The following is a 23458-nucleotide window of genomic DNA, read 5'->3' as shown; positions in this document are numbered from 1 at the left end:
CTTGTGACCAATGATCATCTGGTGACTTGTTTTCTGAGAGCCACAGCTTCTGAAGCCATAGGAGCACACGGAAGACTTAGGTCTTTTGTTACAAAGAGTAGCTCCTTAGCTCTCTATTTGGGGGGGGGGAAGAGAAAAGCTAGGAAGTGTGATCAGATTGCAAAGCATCCTGAAAGCCAGCAAAACCTGCTTTGTATGCACCTGGCACACAATTGACTTCAGCTTGCAGCCCCTGAGCGCTGCTGTGCCCCTTGCTAGATCGGGGATGCTCACAGATGTGGGATGGCCAGCAATCTGAGAAGCAGGAACAGCCCTGCGAATAAAGCTCCCCTTCTCCCTGGTGATCCTTTGCTGACCCTGCTTGCCTAATTCCCTCTGCGGGGAGCCTTGGAAAAGACCACGTCCTAGGTGAGTGGTAGCACTGCTAAGCTGTTCCTAAGGAGGATGGAGGGACACCTATCTAGGGGCTGGTGGTGTTGTTATTGTTTTAATATTTCTGTATTTGCCTAGATAGAGTCTACAAAACACCTCATCAGCTCCTTTTTCTGATCATCACAAACAAGGAGAGTTTGGGCTGCTATTTTCCTTTTGGTGTGTTGTGGACTTGTTAGCTAAGTAGGTTTGCCCCTAACTGAGAAACCTACTCCGTGCTGGTTTATCAGGCAAAGATCAAGAGCAGAAAACATGATCTGAGCTGTTTTAAAAAAAAGCACTGCCATCTCTGATGTTATCCACAGATATACACCTAGGTTTTAACCAGGTATAGTGTATAGGGGAATCCTGCAATATGCTATTTGGCCGATACAGAAACGCTGCCAGCTGCTACTGATGGAGAAATATTTCAAGTGTTAGGCAGGGGCTCAGCCGAGGGTGGCTGTCCTCTAGGAAAGAGCCAAGGCAGATCAGATTGGGATGGCTTTGGGAGCCTCCTTCTTCACAACGCAATGACTTGATCCCCAATCTATCCATTTATAACTTGTGTGCTCCTTCAGCTCAGGGCTCCCCACTCCCCTGGGGCTGATGCCTTTTCCACAGCCCCATTCGCTGCAATTCCATTTGCTTATTTTTCCTCCCTTTCCATGTTCAACAGCACAAAAACAAGTTAGGGCAAGTTTTCCATATGTGATTACAATGTTAGGTCCCTGTGTTTCAGTGAACCTAGCCTGAACCCTCTTGAAGATGGATTTTGGCAAGAACGAAGCACTGGCCAGGTGAAAATCGGGACCAGCTGGGATTCCCCCCATGAGGCACCCAAATTTTCCAAACACTGTCGCAATCCTGCCCTTCAGTTCTTCACTACTTTTGAGTAAAACTTTTTTCCCTTACGCTCCTAGCCTTGGCCTCACTAGTTGTCTGATATTTTTTTAGATCTCTAATATGTTTACCCGAGTAGCTTCTGTTACAATTTGAGCTTTATCTCCCCTGTTTGAACACTCCTCCATCCCTTTTTTTCCCTCATTTGCCGGTCTGGGATTCCGTACATTTTGTTACCTCTTCCTTTTACTAAATACTCCTCTTAAAAATACCACATTTGGTTTTGTATAAGGGTAGATTTTGCTCCTGGAACAACTCTGCCACCTCTCTTTGGCCAAATTACATGTACGTCAGTTCTTATTAATGAACCATTATCTAACATGACACGGTATTTAAAATCTATCCCAAAATCAACATTTAAATGCTTTAATTTTACCGTCACTCACCTGGCTATTGTGAAAAAGCATTACCCTCGTTTTAAAATCACTTCAGGTGTTTTCTTTTGTGCACTAAAATTAAAACTGCACGTACTCGTCTTCATGAGTAACCTTGATGATTTTTTTATGTTCTCTATGTTATCACTAGAGATTTAAATGTGCCACATACTCTGTGGGCAATTAAAAGACTCGCTGCTCTGTGATTTCTGTTCTAATGGCAGCAGTCAGATGGGAGTCTGGGTTTGGAAGGGTTTGGGATGGGTGGAGCAGGTGGGAAGTGGGATGGCAGCAAGGGCAAAAATTTCTCTGTTTATTCCGGCATGAAATACAGGAATACATTTCAGTGAAATACAAATAAAATTTTCAGAATCTGACACTTCTAGCCCTACCACGTGGATAAACACCTTAAATATCAAATGAGTCAGAAGGGGGTTTTTTTATTGCCGCCTTTGGTCTGAGGAGACAGGTAAATCTGTCAAGGTTTTGAAAGTGCACGTGGGGATCTGCACTGGCAGGTTTCAAGCTGATGCCACTCCCCCCCTGTATCTCACAGACCGGGTAGTTCTGCAGTGCTGCATTGGAAAGGTAATATTGGGTACGAACTGTTCCAGTGCCAAACACCTTGGTTGAGAAGTCCAGCTGCTGTGAGAACAGGAGCAGTACAAACGCCTGAATTTTCCCACTCCGGTATCATCATCAGCTCTCCCCCTTAGCGCCCGGTAGCCGTTGTTAAAATCAGCCTGGACCTCGCTGGAGTTGAGCGAGTGACTTGAATTCCTGGTGGGTGGCTTTGGACATGTGGCTCGCTCCCAGAATAGACTTGCTTTTCTGTTGCCCGTTTTCACCTGTTACTCTCCCGTTTCCCTTGTAACCGGAGGCAGCGCGGCTTGTCCCCGCAGCCCAGCTTCGCTAGTCCGGAGGCGCAGCTTCATTTCTTGCTCCGTGCTAAGGCCTCCACCGCAGGAGCAGAAGCGGGGCTCCGCACGCGCCTCGGCGCCCAGAAACACGGCAGCAGGTGGGGAAAAGCACCCTAGTGCCTCTGCTTGCTTCCCCCTCGCTCCCTTGGGCCTTCTTCGCCCATGGCAGCGAGACGGGGTGCGAGCGTAACGCGTTCTTGCCTCCGCGCGCCTTTTCGAGGTGGATGCTCAGCAGCTGCTGGGGGGGGGGAATGCATTTGTGCCACTCGATGGCAATGTAGACTTTGGAAAAGGGCTCCGACCGCTTTCTGTCTAGAACGCCTAGGTACGGGGGAGGCGCGCCCCGAGGCTCCCATCCCCTCCCACCTCTGGGTGCCAGGCTGCCCCCCCCGCGGCACCCCCGCCGGGCCGAGGGCTGCGCTGGGGCTTTGACTCCCTCCCCAGAAGCCGCTCGCTGCGGCCTTTCGGGGTTCTCTTTCCCGTGGCCGCTCTCGGGGCCTCCGCCTGCAGCCGCGCAGAGCGGCCGTGGCGCCGGGACAGGGCGGGCGCGGCCCCGGGGGGCGCGGAGGGGCGCGCGGAGGGGCGCGCTGCCACCGCGGGGCCAGCAGGGGGGGCGCACGCGACGCGGTGCTGTGGCGGCCCCGGCCCCGCGGCCGGCGGGAGTTGGGGGCGTTGGGGGAGAGCGAAGGTGTTCCCCCAACCCCCCGGCCGCGGCCTGCCCCATGGCGGCGGGGAGGACTATTTTTCCCCCCATCGTTTTACGTTGCGAGGCGGTTCGGGCAGCTCCTGCTGCGGGGCAGAAACCTGGCACCAGGAACCGTAAGGCTGTGCTTCCCCCCTCGGAGCATCTCCTCCGCCACGCTACACAAATCCGTGAATAGCCGCTTTCCCTTTTTAAGCAGACGCCGTTTCTGGGAATGCCATCGCCAACACGCCGTTGAGGGTTGAAATGCGGTGACCGTCACCGCTGCGGTCGCTGCTAACGTCCCCGATTACAGGTGCAGGAGCTATGGCACTGATGGGGGCCGGAGCCCAAACGGTGCAAACAGCGGCCCTCAGTCCCGAGCTCTAGTGGGCCTTGATGCAGGACTGGTTTGAATAGGGCTTCTGCATGATCAAAATTTAAAAAGAAAACCGGGTCATACAAAGAAAAGACTCGTGAAAGGACGTAGGCGTTGAAAAAACTGATTTCTGCATCCAGCACTCAGAAAGGACCAGCTGCTTTATAGACAAAAACCAGCCCGAGGAGCCTGTGATCTGAGACCCCAGACTCACAGACCGATGCTTGACGGGGAACTCCTCCACCGGCGCAGAAACCCGCTGACTTCAGGGGAGTGCGCACAAACCGTTTTGCAGGAGTAGACCTGAAGTCAGCAACCCAGATAAGCGATGTGACATGGGGTTGTCCGTTGCCCTTGATTATGTTCTTAGCCCAATCTCATGCCCTGTCTAATCTGTATTTTCTGTGTACAATGGGGGAAAATGGCCACTCCAGATGTCTCTAAGCTCCTCTCAAAAGCTGTTATCTGGCAGGTCTCTCTGGAGGACTGTGCTAACTGTGGGAGGGTTTGCAGTGGATGTATACTACCTACCTATGCTTCTACCAGTAAAAGAGAGAGAGTTGTGTAATACACTTTAAGCAAATCATCAAGACAAGCAATAACAAAGATGATGGGGAAGAAAAAAAGCAAATGTTGGAAGGACCTGGATATTTTTGAGAAGGATTAAGAGTAATCAAGCTTGGATCTGCCCAGCTTTTTTTTTTCTTTTTCCCCCTTTCCTCTCCTGACAAGCCCAAAACACTCCCTGCCCCGTGAGCGCTTCCTGCTCACGACTTCTGTCTTCTTACTGCCTTTCTCTGACCTCTCTAAGGCTCTCAGCTGCCAAGGTCCCCTCTAGCCGGGCTGTAAGTCTGCGGGTTATTCCATTCCCAAGCAGCCTCTGCCTGCACGCGCCTCCTGAACTTGGAGGGTGGAGGCAACTGGGAGGAGGTAAAAAGAACAGTTTCTTCTTGCCTGCGGAAGTCCAAGGTGTTTTGTGAGGCGCAAATATCTTCTAACACAGAGATTTCTTCTGCCACTTCTCGCTTCTGAGTGTGGTCCCATCACAACAAGGTTGAGGGAAGGCACGCGGAGGGGAAAGGAAGGAGCTGGTGTTGCTGCTTCCCCTCCTGCGGGCTCCCAGAAACCCGGGACTCTTCGGAGGCTGACACCAGGCAAACCTGAAATAGGCTCGTCCTGGAGGAGCCTGCGATTGCCGGTACAGGTCATCTGTGCCATCCTGGGTTATATTCTCCTGGTGCAGCTGAAGCATTGCGTATGTCCAGCCAGGAGTCGCTGGAGGTCCGTCCCAGCTGCACTCCATGGTGCGACTGGCACCAGCAACACAAGAGGAATTGCAGCAGCAGTGGAAACCTGTTCCACCGAGCTGTATATATTCATCTCCTGTCCTAATTCACCAGAAAGGCTGAAAGATACATGCTGGGATTTCTAGACTGCGCAAAGGCTGGAGGGGGAAAAAAACCCAAAAACCTTTGAGGCTCGCCCCAATCCATATTCTCCTCCTTTGGAGTTTGCCAGGGCTGGTCAGGACACAAAGCAGGCAGTTGCTTAAAGCGACGGACAGCAAACTGGCCTGCAGGCTGTTTTGCCTATGCCAGAGCACCACAACTGCTGCGGTCAAGGCTGGGATGCAGGAGCGGGCAGCAAGGAAGAGCATCGCCCTGCAGAGGAAGCACTGCGTGCTCCTGAGCTTGTCCTGCTTCCCATCAGGGAGCAGACCGTGTCAGCACGCCTGTGCCCCATCCACGGAGCAGCAAAGTCTAGTCTTGCCTGCGCTGACTGAGATCTTCCAGCCGGCTCTGCTGTAGCCTGTTGCTTAACCCAGGTAAAACAGTGAACCACACAAAATCAGATACTGAAATACACACCGTACACACGTGCAGATATAAATATATACCATCTATGCACCAAACATAAACAACATAGTCTCCTCTTGTATATATTTGAGCAATTCTGCTTTGGTTATTACCCAACCAAACATCTTCGCTGGAAAACTTCTCAGCCTTTTTTTCTTTTTACTACAGAGGACACAGCTTTACCTCTGCTTCACATAGGTGAAGTGTACAAACAACACCTATGTCAGATTTACCTTACCCCCTCCTAAAGATCCCGCTATTTAATAAGGTGTAGGAATTTGTCATTCTGTTTGTAATGTCTTTAAGACACCCAACTTATTGTAGGCTATAGTACTGGCACCTTACCTAAGAGGTGGGTCTGTGACAGCTCAGGCAGCTTTTTTTCTTTCTCGTTGCTGGTACAGATGGGTTTTTTTTCATCCTATTCATATCTGACATAAATTGTGTTAAAGGCTGCAGCACCCCGATCCATGTTTTGATACCAGGTTTTGAAGTGGTTGTTGCTAGTACATCAATCAGTCGCGAGGGCAGGCAGAGGAGCTAAGCCATTGCCTTCAGTTGGGTGGCCCGCTTGGCCAAGGGTGCTGCTGTTTTGTTCAATAACCCTTCAAATGTCTCTTCTAACCACTGTATGCTTTTTCCTGTTCCTTCAGAGCGCTTTCACCAACCCAAATCTTTATTTTCAGGCGTGGTGTTGTGTGCCCTTGCTATTGTACCTGGCATTTCTCTCCCTCAAGATTGAAACTCAACCTTAACAGCTAATAAAGTCTTTTGGGGGACTACAGAACATTAACAGGAGGTGAAGACGCAAAGTTAGTCAGCACACCACCCGCACGACCAAGATCTATCCAGCTGTGGCGTGCTCTTATCTTACAGAAAGCAGCATCCGCTCTGCTTAAAATACACCTTGAGGGTCCGGGAGGGCTGTCACACGTTTGTGCCCCGGTGCTGAACTGCGCGCCAGCCCCAGACGTTGCGAAGAGGAACGGTTGCTGCTAACAGCTTCAAGTGCGGTGCAGAAAGGACCTAAGAAAGAGGGGAAAAAAGCAGGAAAGAGCTTATGCTTGGATGTCTAGGGCCATCTGCCACCGCAAAAGTACAATACTGGATTCTTGAAATGTAAAAATAGATCTCAAAAGAGACATGTTTTAATGAACTGAACACAAAGAAACATGGTCGAAATAAACTGAAAACAGAAGCAAGGTTCAAGGATCTGTTTGTTAAATGAACACCCAAAGCCAGAATATGTTTTTAGTGCTGGAGAATGCTGGCTGTCTGGTTTCTGCTAAAGCCTCCGGTCTCTCTTTGGGATGCATGTGGGAGAAGGAGGGGGTGAATGGCAGCCCTTGTTTGTCCTCTCTTGAGGAATCTAATTATGTATCAATTGATTTCAAAGCCTGGAATAGTAACTCTCTAGAAAACACTTGCACGGAGACATTGTTCCAATTTTCGCCTGTTCGTAATTTATTCACCTCCGGTTTCAATGAGAAGGGCGCTCCCTCATACTGATTCGCCCCCTGCAAGTTGCGCAGAAAATCACAAGTTTGCGGACTTTTAAAAAAAAAACCAACCCCAAACCCAACCAAACACAGGCACGCAGAGCAGCGCTGCGAGGCGAGGGGAAGGCGCCTGGGCGAGCGGGAAGGACCAAAACGCGGCTCCTCCATCGCAGGGCTTGCGCACACTGCGGTGGTGGGCAGCCCCGCTGGGAGTGGGGTTTCTCCCCGCGCCCCTCGCTGCCAGCGCAGCCTGGAAATAACCTGGGGAGCGAGGGGGGCCGTGCATCCCGGAGGAGCGTTGCCGCTCCGTGGCACCGCAGTGCCCTGAGAACGGGGGTGCGGGGTGCAGGCTGCTGCTCGTCTCCTGGTCCTCAGGGCCCAGAAGCCCCCCGAGGTTTGGGTGGCCCCCCCTCCAGCCCTGGTGCCACCCCACCCGCTCAGGCCAGCCCGGCTGGCGGCCACCCTGGGGCTCCCCTCTGCACCGTGGGTCTGGGGGCCCCCGCCAGCCTCCAGCCACCCCACCGTGGAGGACCCCACCCCGGGCACCCATGGGTCGCCCACACCACGCGGCGTGGGGGGTGGCCGCCCAGGGCCACGGCCCTCGCAGCCCACAGGCCCCGTGTGCGGGTGTAGGTGGGGGTGTAGGTGGGGGTGTAGGTGGGGGGGCCCCCCCGAGGCCTCAGCTCTTTGCTCACAGGGGAGGCGCACGGTGCCCAGCGCTGCTGCCTCGTCCCCACCCAGGGCAGGGCGGCGGCCCCCAGCAGGGCAAGCCCTCCCCCCGGGGCTGAGCCCCCCCCCAAAAAAAAGCAAAGGCAGCGGGTTGGGCGGCTCGAAGGCCTCCCTCCCCCCGCCCCGAAAGCAGCGAGCCACGAGTCTCCTGTCACTCAGCCTTCTGCCCGGCTGATCACTGTGAAAAGAGCCGCCCCGGGGACAGAAACACATGAATATTGACTGCAAACAAACCCCGGGGGAGCGGCACCTGGGGGGCTGCGAGCGCCGCCCCCCCCCCGGCCCGCGGGCACGGAGCGGGGGGCGCGCCCACCTGCCGCCCGCCCGCGCGCGCAGGCAGAGCAGGGGTGCGGCACTAACGTGCACGCGCCGGGCGTGCACGCGCCCCCCCCCCCGCCCTGCGGCCCGAACAAGGGTCTCCGCTCGGCTCTGCAAAGCCCGGCCCGGCCCGGCCCAGGCGGGGGGGCCCTGCAGCCCCGGCCGGGAGGAGGGGTCCGGCTGGCTGCAGCCCCCCCCCCCGGCCCGGCCCTCCCCCTGTACCTGCCGCGGGCCGGGGAGGCGGCAGCTGAGTCTATATAGCTGGTGGGTTATAATGGGGCTGTCCCCCGGGGGGGAGGACCATAAAAGAAACACGTTTCATTTACAAGTTTCCCCCAGCTGGCCCCCGACTTCAGTCCTTATTCCCTTTCTGGAGAGGGGATGGGGGGAGACGGTGTCCCCCCCCCTTTTCGTGTATCTACCCCGGGCCAGAATCTGCACTTTCCCTTCAAAATCCTGAAGCTTTCCCAGTTTAAAGGCAAGAGGCAGGGGGAAGGGGGGCAGCAGACAAAAGCCCTAACCCTGACGGTTTCCCACTTCTGTTCGGGCCATGGCATCCCTGATTACCCCTTTCCTCTCTACCATCCCCGGGGAAAAAAAAATGACTAGTATTTGCTTTAGAAATATACTTTCAAACACCACCCCCCCCCCCCCCCGGAATTAAATAAACAGCATCTGGAAGCCAATATATGACCAAATGCCCCCCTCCTTTTATTTTTTCCCTTCCCTATTGTTTAGCACTGGGGCTATAAATAACGTTCCGGTTGGGTTTTACGGACGAGACACGTTTCTGAGGTGTGTGTGTCCCCCCCGTTATACCGTCAGAGCGGGGTGTAGGGCCGGGGGTGCAGCGGGGCCGCCCCCCCCCCGCCCAAGCCCCTATTAACCGCCTATTACAGGGGGTGGGGGCAGGGAAGGTGCAGATTTAAATGGTCTCCCCCCCCCCTTCAAACGCAGACAATTTTGATGAGTGGGTTTTTGTCCGGATGGTTTGTAATGGTGCCTGTTTTGGGGTGTCCCGGGGGGTCCGGGAAGCTTTAATTCGCTCACAAAGGCTCATTTGCAGGTCAATGCCATGGCACACTCGCCTCTCCCCTCTGCCTAAATCTCCTTTTGTTCCCCATCGCCTGCTCCTCATGCCAGATGGCCGCGGAAAATGCTAATTTTCTCCCCCCCCCCCCCCCTTTTTTTTCTCCCTTTTTTTTTTTTTTTTTTGCATTTAATTGCGGCCCTTTGCAGATGGGGGCTGCGGAGTGTGTGCTTCATTCAAATGAGGTTTGCTTTTGGGTTTCCAGGCACGTTTCTAAAAGTCCGATCTGAGTCAGGCAGGGATTAGTTTGACAGGGAAGTGATCAGATTAAAATCCGTGCCTGAGCTCGGCCTCCTCGCTCCCTCCCTTTAAAGCTCTCCTCCTTCCCTGCCTCGCCCGCCGCTTTCCTCCCAGGAAAAAGGCAAATCCTTCTCTTTCCTGAGCTGGCACGAGAGATTTGGGATGGGAGGCAGGGTAGATTTTGCCTGAATCCAGGGAAAATTCATCTTCTTGGGGCGGTGGGAAAATAAGCTTCCCTTAGCTAGCATCTTGCCGTCAGTAGGGTCAAAAAGCCAGATTTGGCGTGAAAATAAGCGTTTGCTCCCTTTTTAAAACCCCCTTGCGAAAAGGCAAGTGTTGCTGATGCTGGGAAGAGGGGAGCGGGTGCCACCGTAGGTCTGGGTGCCTGAGGGTGGGGACGGGGACCGGGGCGTACAGAACGGCAGCCGTGGGCAGCTGCCGGCACCCCGGCCTGCAAACCCCCCGGGGGGGCCCGGCAACCTCCATACCCATGGCAGAGGGGAGAGCCACCGAAACGGGTCGGGAAGAGATGCTGAGAGAGCTGTGCCCTCCTCCTTGGGGGTCTCGCTCAGTTACAGTAGGATGAGCTTGTCCCCAAAGGGGGTCTGTGCCCTTTGAAATGCCTTAAACGTGGTTGCACCTAAAAAAGCGCAAAAAGAGCAAAAGTGGGGGGTTTTTTCCCTCTTTAAAGACAGTTAGACAGTGCTTGCAGCAATCGCACGGGATGAAACCCAGACTCCTTCCCGCCTCCTTTTACCGGGGCGCAAGATAAGGTGTCTCAGTGTTGGCAATAGGCTGCTGCAGCTCAGCTGCCCAGGGGTAACTCAGGGCAGAGCCGAGGGCTGGCGCTGCCCCTTCCCGGGGGTATTTAAGGCCCCCACTGAAGGCTTTGGAACTTGGGAGGAAGGAAAGGAGGCTGTGCTCCTCTTCTTCACCCAGCAGCAGGATGGTTTTGCCCCTGTGGTGGGAGGTGTGGGTTTGGCTCCTGGCTTTCCAGCTGGAAGAGGGTTATTCAAGGCAGGTCAGCCGGGTGAGCGTCCCAACCGCCGTGTGGCTAACACAGCAAGCAAAGCCCCCAATTCCTTTCCCCTCAGCCATACTTTAAGCTACTTCTGCGTTTTGTGCGGCACCGGCTTTGGAAGTGTGCTCTACAGCAAATCCCTCAGCGGCAGGAAGGGCCCGGGGGTCTGCCCCAGCTGCCGATGGGCTGGACGTGGATAGGCACCACCAGGATTTTCAGCTGGAGCGAGGCTGGGGCCCGGGGGACGTGCGGAGCAGAGCTGTGGGATGGCTCCTAGTGAAAACAGAGGTGGCACCGCCACAGAGCGGTAGTAGCTTGGTGGGGAGAGTTGCGATCTGGGCTCACAGAGGTACACAGGTCTTGTAAAAATACTAAAAGCCCATTTCCATGATGGAGGGGAAGTGGGAAAAGTATGTTAATGTTAGAAAAGTCTTTATTTAAAAGTGCAGAGAGACAAACTTATCAGACAGCTTATCATTTTCTGTTCAGTCCCAACTCTACACTTTATTTTTCCTGTATGGTTTGTTTTGTTAGAGCAAGATGCTAATGTTTTCTTGCTGACTTTGGAGCATATTAGCCAACTGCTTTGCCTGAGCTCTCTTTAGTTTTCGGGCTTAATTAAAGCCAGCCTGCAAATGCTGCCCCAGGTGTTACGCATGCTGGCAAATTGGTGGCACAGACCCCTGGATCTGTGTCTGCGGGCTGCGGGAGGGAGCTGCTCTGGAGCAACAGTTGGCCATCAGGTAGTACAAAATGTTTGGTTTTATATAGAGAGAGATATATATGTATGTGTGTGTATACACATGCATTTTAAACTTTTGGGTTTTGAATGGTCTGTCGTGATTTTTGGAGCTTAAGAAAAACACCCGTCAGAAAAAACATCATCCACTGGGATTTGATTGTGCCCTAAGAGAGAAACCGCAGGCTTCAGCTTTGGGACTTGTGGGTGCGAAGGAATTAAGCGATGCCTTTGCCTACCAGGTAGGGCTCTGAACTGGGGGTGGGTGGTGGTGTGCGTGCTTTCTGCCTCTCTCGCTGCTGGGGAACCCCAGCTCTGGGTTGAATTGATCTGTTAAAAATGAACCGTTGCGTTACACTGGGTAGTAGGGCTTAGTAACTCGTTGTGAATAGGGTCTAATGCGGAAACAGCCATTGCCTTTGGGATAAGTAGCACAAATAAAAGCAAAATTACAGTAGACAAAGATTTAACACTAGTATCCCTTAAATCTTTAGTAATTATTTCTCTCTCTCTGTCTCTTTTTTTAAATTTGGGTTGGGGAGGGGCAAATCCCATATATTCTGGATTTTTGTTTAAATTAGGTTTGTTTCTCTAAGAATTCAAGAACCTTTATTTGCTTAAAGGCTTGCCAGTAAAAAGGCCCCAGGTCTAATCCCCTTTCTGCTACACACCAATGAAACTTAGGAAACTCTTTGACTATTGACTTTTTCACGTGGAAACCGATCTGCTGAAAGTGAAAAGAAACCATTTCTTGGAGGGGGGAAGAAAAACCTCTGTGAAGCTCTGTTTTGAAGAAGTCGTCGTCCTTGGCCTGTGGAGTAGCAGCAGAAGCAAAGGCTTTTTGATCCTCAGATTTGTAAACTTGTAGACATAATAATGCCATTTCTCTAGTGTTAGCAGGTGTCCTGTCTGGAAGTTGCTGCCTCAGCCTCCAGCAGAGCTGGGAATTAGAAAATTGTCTGTCTTTCCTGAACCGTGAAGTGCTGCTCTTAAATAAAGGCCAGGTCAGATGTTAAAGGGACATTCTTGTCTCCTGAAGCCGAAATAATCTACAGTCACGTCGAGAAATGAAGGCATCCTTCTCCCAAAATGGTCAATCTCTTTATCTCCCATTATAGTCCGCAGGGTCAAGGAAAAAACCCTTCCATGCTGACGTTTAGCGATATTTCTCCTCCGCCTGTAATTATCCTGGTTCTGTATAGCCGAATTTCAGGGAAATATGGTAATTGGAAAGGTTTTATTCTCTTGCCTTTTTTTTTATCTCCCCCCTGTTGTCCTTTCTCTGACAGAATAGTTCAGTGAACACAGATCAAGCTTCAAATAGAAGTTCTGTATTTTCTCTCTGCTTGTTAATAGTTCTCAAATGAAATTAGGATTATTTTTTTTAATTTAATATGATTAAAGAGAATTTTTGCACCAAGTCCTCGGAATCCTCCAGACAGGCACAAAACTGAAACCAACAAGCCCACCTTCTAATTTGCAGCTAATTTGGTCTGATAAGGTATCTTTGCGCACTGTGTTTTATGGGTGTTTGGTAACAGCGGTTATTATGGAAACTATCCCCAAATCTCCTGCTGTATCTCCCTGCAGAGGCGGATGCTGCTGCTTGGAGCTGTGCTGTCCTGCGCTGCACACCCGACAGCAAACGCAAACTGCTGCTTTTATATTATTTATGCTGTAGAAAGGCCATGCCTGGCCATTTCTCAGCGGAGACCCAGCTCGGGAGTCGTGCTGACGGGGAGAAGGGGTTCCCCCTATCCCCCCGCCCTGGCCGTGCCCCCCCGGGCGCTGGAGGGGGAATGTGAAATTTGGCAGGCGGGTGGCCTTTGTGTCAGGGAGGTGCCTTTTGCCATCCCAGCGCAAATTAAAGCCGCGTGTTCCCCAAAGCTGCCAAAGCCCTGTAACATCCAGTCACCTGCTGCGCTCGCCGGGCTCCTCGCCTGCGCCGCGCTGCGTGGCGGCCGGTGGAGAGGAGGGGCGAGAGTCTGGGAGCGCGGAGGTGGGTTTTGGGGACCAGCGCACCCTCTCCGGCAGCTCTCCAGGCAGAAAAGCCTGGTCGTAACCATTCCAAAAGGTTTGGTCTTGGCACAAGAAGTGGGCTTCCTTCTCTGGAGGGATACGCATCTGGACTCCCTTGGTTAGCAGCATGAAGAAATAGGTTTGGCCTAATGATGTGCAGAAGGAAACGGAGAGCCAGGTGCTGGTATTCCCAGTCCTGCTCACTCACCTGGGTGAGAGCAAAACCTAAAAAAAAAAAGAAAACAAAAAACCCCCAAATGATGGAAAGCTTTTGGGACCACCAGGCAGCGGATGGGATGTTGTACAGCCCCAGCAAAACTGAAGCTGTGTTACCTAGAGCTGTGTTTGGAAACTTCTTGAATGGAGGTCAAGGAAAAGCAGGCTTTGCTAAACCAATTACCCTTGGAGGTATCAAAACAACTTAATTCGTGCCCATAGTTTTCTGGAGTAAATTGCTGTAACCTCAGGTCCCATTATGTCTGAAGCTGCTTAATGTGACCCAAACAGGGACTTTTCCTCAGTATTTTCACGTAAAACCAGATGCAATGGTGGTGGTGTATTCTTGGAGGAGGGCGATTTTGGTTTTGTTTGTTTGTTTGGAAGGTGGCTGGTTTGCACATTGCCACCGGCCCTCGCAGAGAGCGGTGTGCAAGACGCACTGCGCGCTTGTGCCCCTCCAATCCTGCATCGCTCAAGAACGGCCGCGATCAAAGCATCTTCCAGCTCTGAAAAGCTCTTCTCCTTTCCCCCACCGCGTAGCCGGGCACAGTGGTGAGTTCCTAGGCTTGCTGTGGTGGCAGGGGTGGTGGAGACCACGGTCTGGGGTCGAGGCGCTGTGCCTGCAGGAGTTTGGGAGGTCGCCCTGCCTCGCCGCTCCTGGAGACATGGCAGGGTGAGGGTAGGACCGACGGGTGACAGGCAGGGGAAAAAAAGACGTGGCAAGGAGAAACGACTTGTCAAAGCTCAGGGAGTGATTTCTGTTAGTGTAGGGCCTTGGGAAAAAAAAAATACTGTTTTTTAGGTTCCTGTTCTAGGTTACATCCAAGAAATACTCTGGTGCGTTTGATGCGGAGCAGGCGAGGACAAGGGACGACGGGGCCTTGGCTCTGCCCCCTTGTGTCTGTGCTCGATGATAAAATCTTTTAATTAAATGATCGCATTGAGTGCACAGAGTGAACGGTGCTCGCTTAATGAGCAGTTGCTCAATTTTGTTTTTCTTGCCGTTCAATGGACGGTGCTATGTCTTATTAACTGCACACTATTCAAACCCTGCTCAAAGACGTTATCGGTTTCCCCGCCGGATTTATACGGTGCTGCTCACGGTAGTATCCGAGCGCTTTCCTAACATTAACGGATTAAAATATAAATGGTGAGGGTTGTTATCCCTGTTTAATGATGGGGAGCCAACATAAAAAAGAGATGGGAGCTAACAATTAATCTGGAGTGCTGGTCCAAGGTACCCCATAGCCGACCCCTTCCAAGCCCTGGGCTTTGTCTGGCCGAAAGCACGTGCAGAGCCCGGCGCTCGGCGACCCCGGCTGCAGCTGGGGATGCTCGGTGCCTTCGCAAGTCGGACCCAAGCGTCTCCCATCAGATGCCCAACAAAGGTGGGCACAATTAGTGGCTGCTCGTGAAAACGTCAAGCACCTTGCCCAGGACTGCGCAAAGCCTCTGTTGCGGGACCAGGTCAGGAGGAGCCGACTGTCCTCCCAAGAATAAAAACCTGCATCCAACCGTTGGCGTTGGATTAAGCACAAAAGCATCCTGCAGGCCCTTGCTTTACTTTTTCAGCCTCTCTGGCAGGAGTTTACCCAGCAATTTCCCCTTTGCCACATAGCCCAGATTCATTCTGCAAGGGAAAGTGCTGCGTGAAGTGGGTAGCGTGCGTCCCGGGGGAAGAAATGGTGCGCACGCCTGTGAAAATGCGAAGGATCTGGGCTGAAATCGTACAGACAGCTCAGGCACCTCCAAAACCTGAGTGTTTCCTTCCCAATCCTCGTTCTGCGTGTAATGCAAGTGTAGCGTGTGTGCGAGAGAGAGCATCGAGTATGCTAAAGCGAACCTGGTAGGGGAGAGTGAGTAATCCTGGGGTGACGTGAAGCCTGGTGACCCCTCAGCAGGGCTGGGGCATTTCAGATCCAGCACTGACCTGGGCCACAGGGATTAAAACCAGGAGATTATCGTTAGCACCCATCTGTAGATGAGTTGAGGGGAGGGACGGGACGTTACTGGATGAGTTTTGCTGGCAGCAGAGGTGTGTTGGGGTCAGGCAGCCTCTGAAGGAATGCGCAGAATATAAATATAAATGAATATATAGTGCAGAACATAAATGTCATGGCCTGTTCCCTTCTCTCCCTCCCTTGCCCACACGGGCAGAGTTTGGTGCCCTCTGCCCAGCCTCCTCCAGTGTACCCCAGCCTCGGCCGTGCTTCTGCTCCGCCTGTGCCCTGTTGTCCCCATCCTGGGTGTTTTCTGGTGCTGCCCCCCCATCCCTGCCTCCCGTTCCCTCGCCCTGCATCCCCCTCCCCATCCTATCGATCGGGAGCCCATGACACCACGGGTGCAGACGTGAGGCTGCACAAGAACCGCTGGCCACCGGTTTTCCTGGAGCAGAGGCTTGGCCGTGCAGGTTGGGGAAAGTGGCGCCAAAATTTAGTTTGTCCTGTGTTTAAAAGAGTTTGAGCTATTTTTTAATCTCACAGCAGGGCCTGCTTCAGGGCTTTTACGTTCTGTACAGCTCACCTAAGTGTTTAGCATCTTTCTTTCTGCCTTTTTCCCCTGAAATATGTCCCGACAAAAGTTTCCTGGAAATATAGGGCTAAAAATCTCCCTTGGTTTAAAAAACAAACAAAAACATTAAGTTCTTTTCATTGGGAATTTCACCACTGACACCAAAAAAGAGATTGTGTGGTCTTTAGTACTAGATACTGTGTGGCGGGAGAGGAGACACTGGATTCTCCTCCTGTCTCTGTGAGTCAGAATAACAGATATAATCCCATCCTTTCACCTTACAAAAAGACGTTTGGTTTGTGTTTTGGCCTGCTTTGTTCCAAAAACGCTCGTCAAGAAGAACATTTCTGAGAGGGTACAGGCTGGTGGAGGGGAAGGCATTGGAAAACCTTTGCGAGTTTATTCTGCAGCCACAGGTGACAAGGTGGCAAAAAAAAAAAAATCCAGCTCTCTGATTAATTATTTTACACTCCCTGATTAGTTATTTCATGTACGTGCATGTGTGTTTGCATATACGCATGCACTCGTTCTCTTCATAACGGTTTCTCTGCTTAAACGTGATCAATTCAATTCCCATCTCCCCGCGTGCCTCCTTTGCACGGAGCTCCCCGCGTAGCCATCCTACCAAGCAATCACAACTCGTTGCAAGTGAATTGGGTGTTTAGTGAATTTATTTCCGTACGCAAACGTAGGAAAGTATTCTTTCAACATGATGGGGTTTTTCCCCATCTGTTACCTACACCTCCTGCTCATTAGCGACAAATATTTGCTCAAGAAGTGGAAAGCAGCTTTTTTGTTTATTTTAAGCGTTAATAGAACAAGTTTTGGCCCAGAAAGAAAAGTTGCGGCTAGGAAGGAGAATGATTCCTAGTGTCAACCGTATGTTGCATTCATCTAACTGAAGTGGCTTAATTACCGGTAGATGTTGCCGCGCTCATAAAGATAGCGCTAACCTTTTTGCCAAGATTGTTTGCTGATAATTGCATTTCCTAAAAAAAAAAAAAAATAAATAATAATCTGAAAGACTTTCTCCCGCCAACCTTCCCTTCCAGTCTCCTGCAGTGCCCTTTCCCTTTAGGGACCCGCTGCAGGGTTCGCATCGAGAGATGCTCCTATGAAACAAATCTCTGGCGGTCCAGCAACGTTAACGCTCCTGACTCGGTCTCTCTCGGGGCAGGGGAGGAACTGCAGTAGCCATCCCCAAAACGTGGGGCTCCGCTCCTCGGGATTTGGTGGTGATTTGGGGTAGATTATTCCTCTAATTGCGTAGCTGGCGTCAGCCTGGGATTAAGGCGGCTCAAATAACGATCTGACTTTTTGTAGCTGTAATGAGTGGCCAGCTTGGTCCTTCAAGACCCCTGATATTTTGAATCCTTTCCAAAAATATTCCTGTCCTCAAACGCAAAGTGGAATTTGGGATTTACCACTAAGGGGTAAGTGGGTTGGCGGTAACAACCGGCAGCCTCCCTCCGCTTCTGCCTATGCATTCTCATGATAAAGGGCACTTTAAAGCCCCGCTGACAATGAATGAGTCCTAGTTAAATATTTCAAGAACTTCTTTACATGGTTTCCTCTGATGCATGTACTGTTGAGACATCTGTCTTCTGTACTAATAAAGTAGTCTAGATTTAAAATGAACTTCATTGGATTGCTTTGAAACTATAGGCACATATGGTTCATAATTAGCTGGATATCTCTTATAGTTAAATGATTTTTTTTCTCTCTCTCTCTCTCTCTGTCGCCCATTCGCATCAATAATAGAAGCAAACAAAGTTCCAATTGTTCCCTGTTGCGGGACATTATGTGCCTGAATAAATGGATGTTGGCTGTGTCTACATGGATTTGCCATATGGCTACAAAGGCCGAAAGAATAGGGGCAGTGTGCTTTGTGCCGGGGCGAGGAGGGCCGGCCGGGCTGGGTGGGGCAGGGCGCGGGGGCCGCGGGCGGGCAGCCGCACACCTTCCCGCACCCCCCGGGCCTCGAGGAGACCAGAGCCCAGGGGGCTGCGGGACGCGGCCCTCCCCGCGGCGGGCTGGAAACCCGCCGGCTCCGCTCGGGCGATGCCCAGGAGCTGCAATTATTTTGCTTTAATAAAAAGCCCCCTGCCCAAACTCTCCCCGGGGTGAGAGCTTTCCTCCCGGGACGGGCTGGGCGCACCTCGGGGCAGGCGGCGGCTCCTCCGGCCGAGGTATTTGGGAGCTCGGAGCAGGGATCTTTCATTGCAGAAAGTCCTATTATTAGTTGGGGGCTGGGACAATGGAGGTCCCAAAGGCACCTGCTTTCATGAAAGCAAGAGAAAAGCCCATAAATCCTGGAGGATCCAGCTGCCTCACTCCGGGTATTGTTGGCTTTCATAAGGAAAGGGAAAAGCTATTTTTCTTTTCAAAGGGGGAGAAAATCGTATTGAGTCAGCGGCCACTGATGCGGGTGCGTCAAATAATCCCGTTCTGATTAAGCGATCACGGAGCTGGAGGTAATCAATGTTACTTTTACAGCCAGGAGCGTTTGGCGGCCGTGACGGGGGGCAGAGAGGAGCGCTGCAGGGGATGGGGGAAGACGATGCGGATAAACCCCACGCCTTATTCACCCTGCGCCTTATTCTCTCGGCTCCCTCCCCCCTCTGTGACAGAGCATCGTTGTGGAGCTCATAGTGCCAGGGGAGCCGTGCCCTCGCCCCCCACCCCGCTGGGTCCACCATGGGGGTGCAGCGCTCCATGGAGGTGACGGGCCGGGTGGGGGGAGTGGGGTCTGAAAGGGACAAATCTGTCCAGGCAGTCCCTGCGCCTCTAGGACCTCCATCCCCCTCCCGCACCCCAATCCTTGTGCCACCTGCGGCTGGGGCTGCTCTGGCCCCCCCTCCCTGAGCAGCACAGGGCTTGGCACCCCGAGCGGGGCCCTCAGGATCCCATCCGGCTGCGCGTGGATCCCATAGCTTTGACCTGCCCACCCGCCACAGGGATGGGGTGCCCCTGCAAACTGCCTGGGGGGGGGGGTGTGGTTGTGACAGCGCTGCCACCGAAGCGTTAATGCTGAAGTGGTGGCTATTTTGTCTGCTGGGAGGGTTTATTTTGTCTGTTTGTTGTTTTTCTTTTTTTCCCCTCTCTGGCTGCGAGCTGGAATTGCTGGTTTCCCAGCACCGCTGCGCCTTCGCTCTGTAAATCATTGCTGGGCTTGGGCAAGAGGTAGCGGGAAGCGTCTCCCTGCGGTAGCCATGGCTTTGAGCTCCAGGTGGGGCTCTGAGGGCCCGCGGGGGGGGGGGGGGGGGCCTTTGCACGCCCCCCCAAGGCAGGGGGGTCCCCCCCAGTGCTGAGCCCACCGAGGGCACTGTGGGGCTGGGCTCCGCACGCGCTGGCCCTGAGTGAGGGGGGCTGCAGCCCCGGTGGTGCGGGGGGGACTGCCCCAGCACAGCCAGGTCCCCGAGGGGGGGTTGGATACAGCTTTGGTAAGAAAGAAGAGGGAAACGGTTAAAAATAAATAATCATCAAATGTGCGGAAAGGCCGAATTCAGGGGACGGGCGTGTGCGCCCCCTCACCCTGGGTTAACTCCAGCGGTACGGGGAAGCACTTTGTTTTGAAGGGAAAACTCCTTCCCCCCCCCCCGCGTTGCGCTCAAGCTCCGCGCCCTGGGGCGGGGAGCGCCCTCCCCGCGGCCGAGGGGGGGGGGGTCGCCCTCCGGGGGCACCCCGGGAGGGTCCCCCCCCTCCCCGCAAGGCGCAGCGCTGGGCTTGCCTCCACCGCCCCAGCCCCCCCCGGGTCCCCCCCCCGGGGCCTGCAGAGCACACAGCACGCAGCCTGGCAGGGGGCTCCTGCGGTTTGGGGGGGTTTATTATTTCTCCGTAGCGAAGTTGTGGCATTATTGGCAGTGGTACAGATCGGCTCAGGAACGACGGAAACAGATTTGTCTTCAAGTAAAGTCTAAAAAATATTTTGATTCATAGCTACATCTTGTGAATGCAAAAAAAAAAAAAAAAAAACCAAACCCAAAACATTCCCACTATAAAAATAAATTTACATTTTGTAAATAACAAAAGCAAATATAGTGCCCTTTGGCTTAACCAAAAGAAAAAAAAAAAGACTATTGGATGTCAAAGTTATCCACATTTCTGACATAAATAGAAAATATAAGTTAGTATAACTCTTAAAAAAAGTTTTGTACAAATATACACTTGCTTTTTTCATTTTTTCTTCCTTTTTTCTTCTTTTTTTTTTTTTTTTTGCACTGAGAGCTCAGCAGAGATTAAACATTTCATATAAATGACTTTTAAAGCTTTACACTTCTGGCCAGTGTACTCACATTAGGCATAATACATTTCTATATAAAACGTAATACATTGCACAGTTGTACGTTAACACTGCTCCGTGCGCGGCCGCGGCCGGCGGGCAGGCGCTCCGGCTCCGGCTCCGCTCCGGCTCCCGCTCCCGGTCCGGGCGGGCGCGGGGGGGGGTCCCGGCTCGCCGCGCCGCCCGCCCCGGCCCCCCGCGCCTCCGGGGCGCCGCGCCTCCGGGGGCGGCGCGCCTCTCCCGTGGGTGCCGTAGTGCAAAAGTCTGGGGAGGAACAAAAAGGAGGAGAAAAAAAAATAATCAGAAAAAAAAAAAGAGAAGGTGCGTGTGGGGGGAAAGGGAAGAGCGACGCGGAAAGCGCCCGGCCGCCCCCGGGGCGCGCCTCACCTGGCTCACCGGAGCCGCTTGCGGGGGGTCTGCTCAGCCGGCACGGCGGCGGGGGGCGGCGGGCAGCCGGCGGGGCGCTCCGCCGCCGCCTTGGGCTCCGCCGGCCTTTTCCTCCTCGCGAAGAAATCTGGATGGCGGACGGAGAGGGGGGGGGGGGCCGTCAGCCGCTGCGGCGGGACGCCCACCGCCCCCCCGGCCCCCCCCGCACCCCCCACGCACCTGTGATGCGGGCGGTCGGGCCCCTCCGGCGGAGCCGCATGCCGCGGCGGCGGGGCGCGGCGCGGTTCTCCCGGCTCAGGCGCCCCCCGGGCCCCTTGCCGGCGGCGGGGGGGGGGCGGCGGCGGCGGGGAGGGGGGCGCCCGGCGGAGGGGGACGCGGCGCCGCCCCACCTGCAGCGTCTCCCGGTAGAAAGCGGGCACGGCGCCGCCCTCCACCTCCTCCCAGCGCAGGCGGCCGGGCCCCGGCAGCGGCGTGTCGGTGTGGAAGTTGTAGTCCCAGCGGCGCTGGTCGTCCTCCCCCATCTCCCGCAGGCGGCTCCGCAGCTCCCGGCCCAGCTCCTCGTGGTCCACCGGCCCGAAGAGGCTCCTGCAGACGGGGCTGCGGCCGTGCCCGGCCAGGGCTCGCCGGGCGGAGAGGCGCTCCAGGGCGGCGGCGCCGGAGAGGTGCACGTTGGACATCGCCGCCGGGGAGGGCGCGGGGTGGGCTGGGGTGCGGTGGGCTGGGAAGGGCTGGGTGCCCCCCCCGCCGCTCCTCGCCTCGCCTCCCGTCCCGTCCGCGCTCCGGCCGGCCCTGCCTCCCGCCTCTGAGCCCCTGCCCCCGGCCGCCGGGCTTTTAAACCCCGCTCCCCGCGAGTGCGAGCAAAACAACCATTAGCATAATAGTATTTCCCTGCCACCGGCCCGCCGCGATTGGCGGGGACCCCCCCGCCGCCCCCCGGCCCCCGGCGGCAGCCCTCCTGCCCGCGTCCTCCATTGGCTGCGCCGGGCAGCGCCGCGCCGCCGCCGGCCGCATTGGCCCGGCCCGGCCCCGCCGCGGAGCGGGGCGGGGGGGGGGGGGGACGGGGACGGCCCCGGCGCTGGCCCGGCCCCGGGGGGCGGCCGCGGCGCTCCCCGCCCGCCGCCGGCCCCGCTCCCTTTGTCTGCCGGCGGCCGCGGCTCCGCCGCTGCTTCCTCCCCGGCGGCTCTCGGGGCTGTTCCCCCCCGCCCCGCGCTGCCTTTTCAGCACGGAGGTGCCTGCGGGGGGGGGGGGGGTATTATTTTTGTTACCCCGGGGGTGTCGCCGGGAGGTTTCCAGCGTCCGCGGGGCTTTGGGGCGGGGGAGGAGGCGCGTGGGGAGGAGAACGGGACCGTTCCTGGCTCGGGGATTTTTTATTGCGCTGCTGCAAAACAAAGCGAGATGCTTGCAGATTTCAAAACAAGCTGAAGGCTATTTTTAAAAACCGGGCTTCTCAGCTGCATGGAAGTAATAAGTTGCAGCCTTACTGAATAGAAATACATGAAAACCACAGCATTTTCCTCTCCTAACTTTAAAACCCACATAATACGTGTTTGTTCACTGCAGATGAACTAATCTCGCTATTGTGTTGCCAGGGATCAGCTGGCTTGTGCTTTACATTTTCTGCAGGTCACTGCAATCACTGCCTTTTGTTGTTTTGGGATGGGGGAGTATGAAAGGAAAGGGAGGGGGAGCATAATTGATACGGTGCCAAAATCGGGCCCAGAACATCATCTAATTTTGATGCGCGCCTTGGAGGCTTGTTACCACAGTGAGCTTTTCATCTGCAAACAACAGGGGAAAAGAGGGACCTTTACCGCTCTTTGCGCATTTGGGGACACCCTGGCTCTCCGGGTACCTATGGCTCTTGCCTCTGGGAAACTCGAACCCTTGAGCAAAGACAGCTTGGGTGGGTTTACTCCCTAGAGGGAATAAAATCAATTTTAATTCCTAGGGTGGTGCTGGCTGGGCAGAGACTGCCCAGGTGCCGGCTTACTGCAGGGCTGGAGAGGTCGCAGCGTGAGGCCCCTTAGGGCAGTGGTGACCGCAGGCAGGTGTCGGCTTCAAGAAGAGGGGCAGTAGTCTTTGCACCCACGGAAAGCCCTTCCTTTTGCCCAGCTGGGCCAAAGTAAGTCATCTTCCTCCGCACCGTTTCCAAAGTCCACGTCTGTGATGGAGCAGCCCTCCAGCACCGCTGAGGGCACTCGCCCCTGCCCTTCCCACGCTGGTGAGGAGCCGGTGGCAGCCGGGACGGCTCCCGCGGGCTGCCGGGTGCTGCACCTTCGATGGTGCTCCCAAAGACCGGCCACACCAGGAGAGACCAGCAGTGCCCGCAGTTTCGGACCCACGGACCCAGGGTTGGCGGCGGCTGGTGCAGAGGTGCAGAGAGGAGGTTACAGCCTGGCTTACAGCACGGGAAGGGTCTTTCCGTGCTTGGGGCTGATGAGCAGTGAGACACTGCAGCAGGCTGGATCTCCTGAAATCATTTTCTGATGTCTGGGGGAGCAGGTGGGCTGCCCAGCGGGAAAGGTCTGTAGCTTTGCAGTCAAGAAGAGGCAGCGAATGTCTTCAGGGTGCAGATCCCTGCTTGCTTCCTGGGCAGGCGTAGAGTCATACCTGGCAGAAGGCTTTGCCGACTGACGGTAGAGACAGACCACTCTCATTTCACAAACAGCGGTAGCACCGGTATTTTAGGATATATGAAGGCTTTTTTTTTTTAAAGATACCAGTTCAGATGTGGTGTTCTCAACAGATATTCCTGGTTTCCCATGTGAGCTGGACCACAATCTACCAATGTGGCGATTTTAGGTAAACACTACCACACTGTCCTTTCCTTCCCAAAATAGCCCTCGAGGGTGGCCACGTGGAGGTCTCCTGGCCCAAAG

At 54.4% G+C, this 23458-nt stretch overlaps 1 protein-coding gene across 1 annotated transcript; it reads right to left on the bottom strand.

The window, feature by feature from the left end:
- Positions 1-20584: 20584 nt before the first annotated feature.
- On the bottom strand, positions 20585-21256 carry CDKN1C (cyclin dependent kinase inhibitor 1C). The gene has a single exon (XM_059826120.1). The coding sequence runs from the start codon at positions 21254-21256 to the stop codon at positions 20585-20587; it is 672 nt and encodes a 223-aa protein (XP_059682103.1).
- Positions 21257-23458: the final 2202 nt, after the last annotated feature.

Source organism: Gavia stellata, chromosome 17, assembly GCF_030936135.1.
Source record: "Gavia stellata isolate bGavSte3 chromosome 17, bGavSte3.hap2, whole genome shotgun sequence".
In the NCBI taxonomy this organism is placed as follows: domain Eukaryota; kingdom Metazoa; phylum Chordata; class Aves; order Gaviiformes; family Gaviidae; genus Gavia; species Gavia stellata.
This window is presented reverse-complemented; position numbering and strand designations above follow the sequence as displayed.

Bases quoted from the DNA above. Each gene is read 5' to 3' on its own strand.
- CDKN1C (XM_059826120.1), bottom strand. From the start codon at position 21,256: ATGTCCAACGTGCACCTCTCCGGCGCCGCCGCCCTGGAGCGCCTCTCC.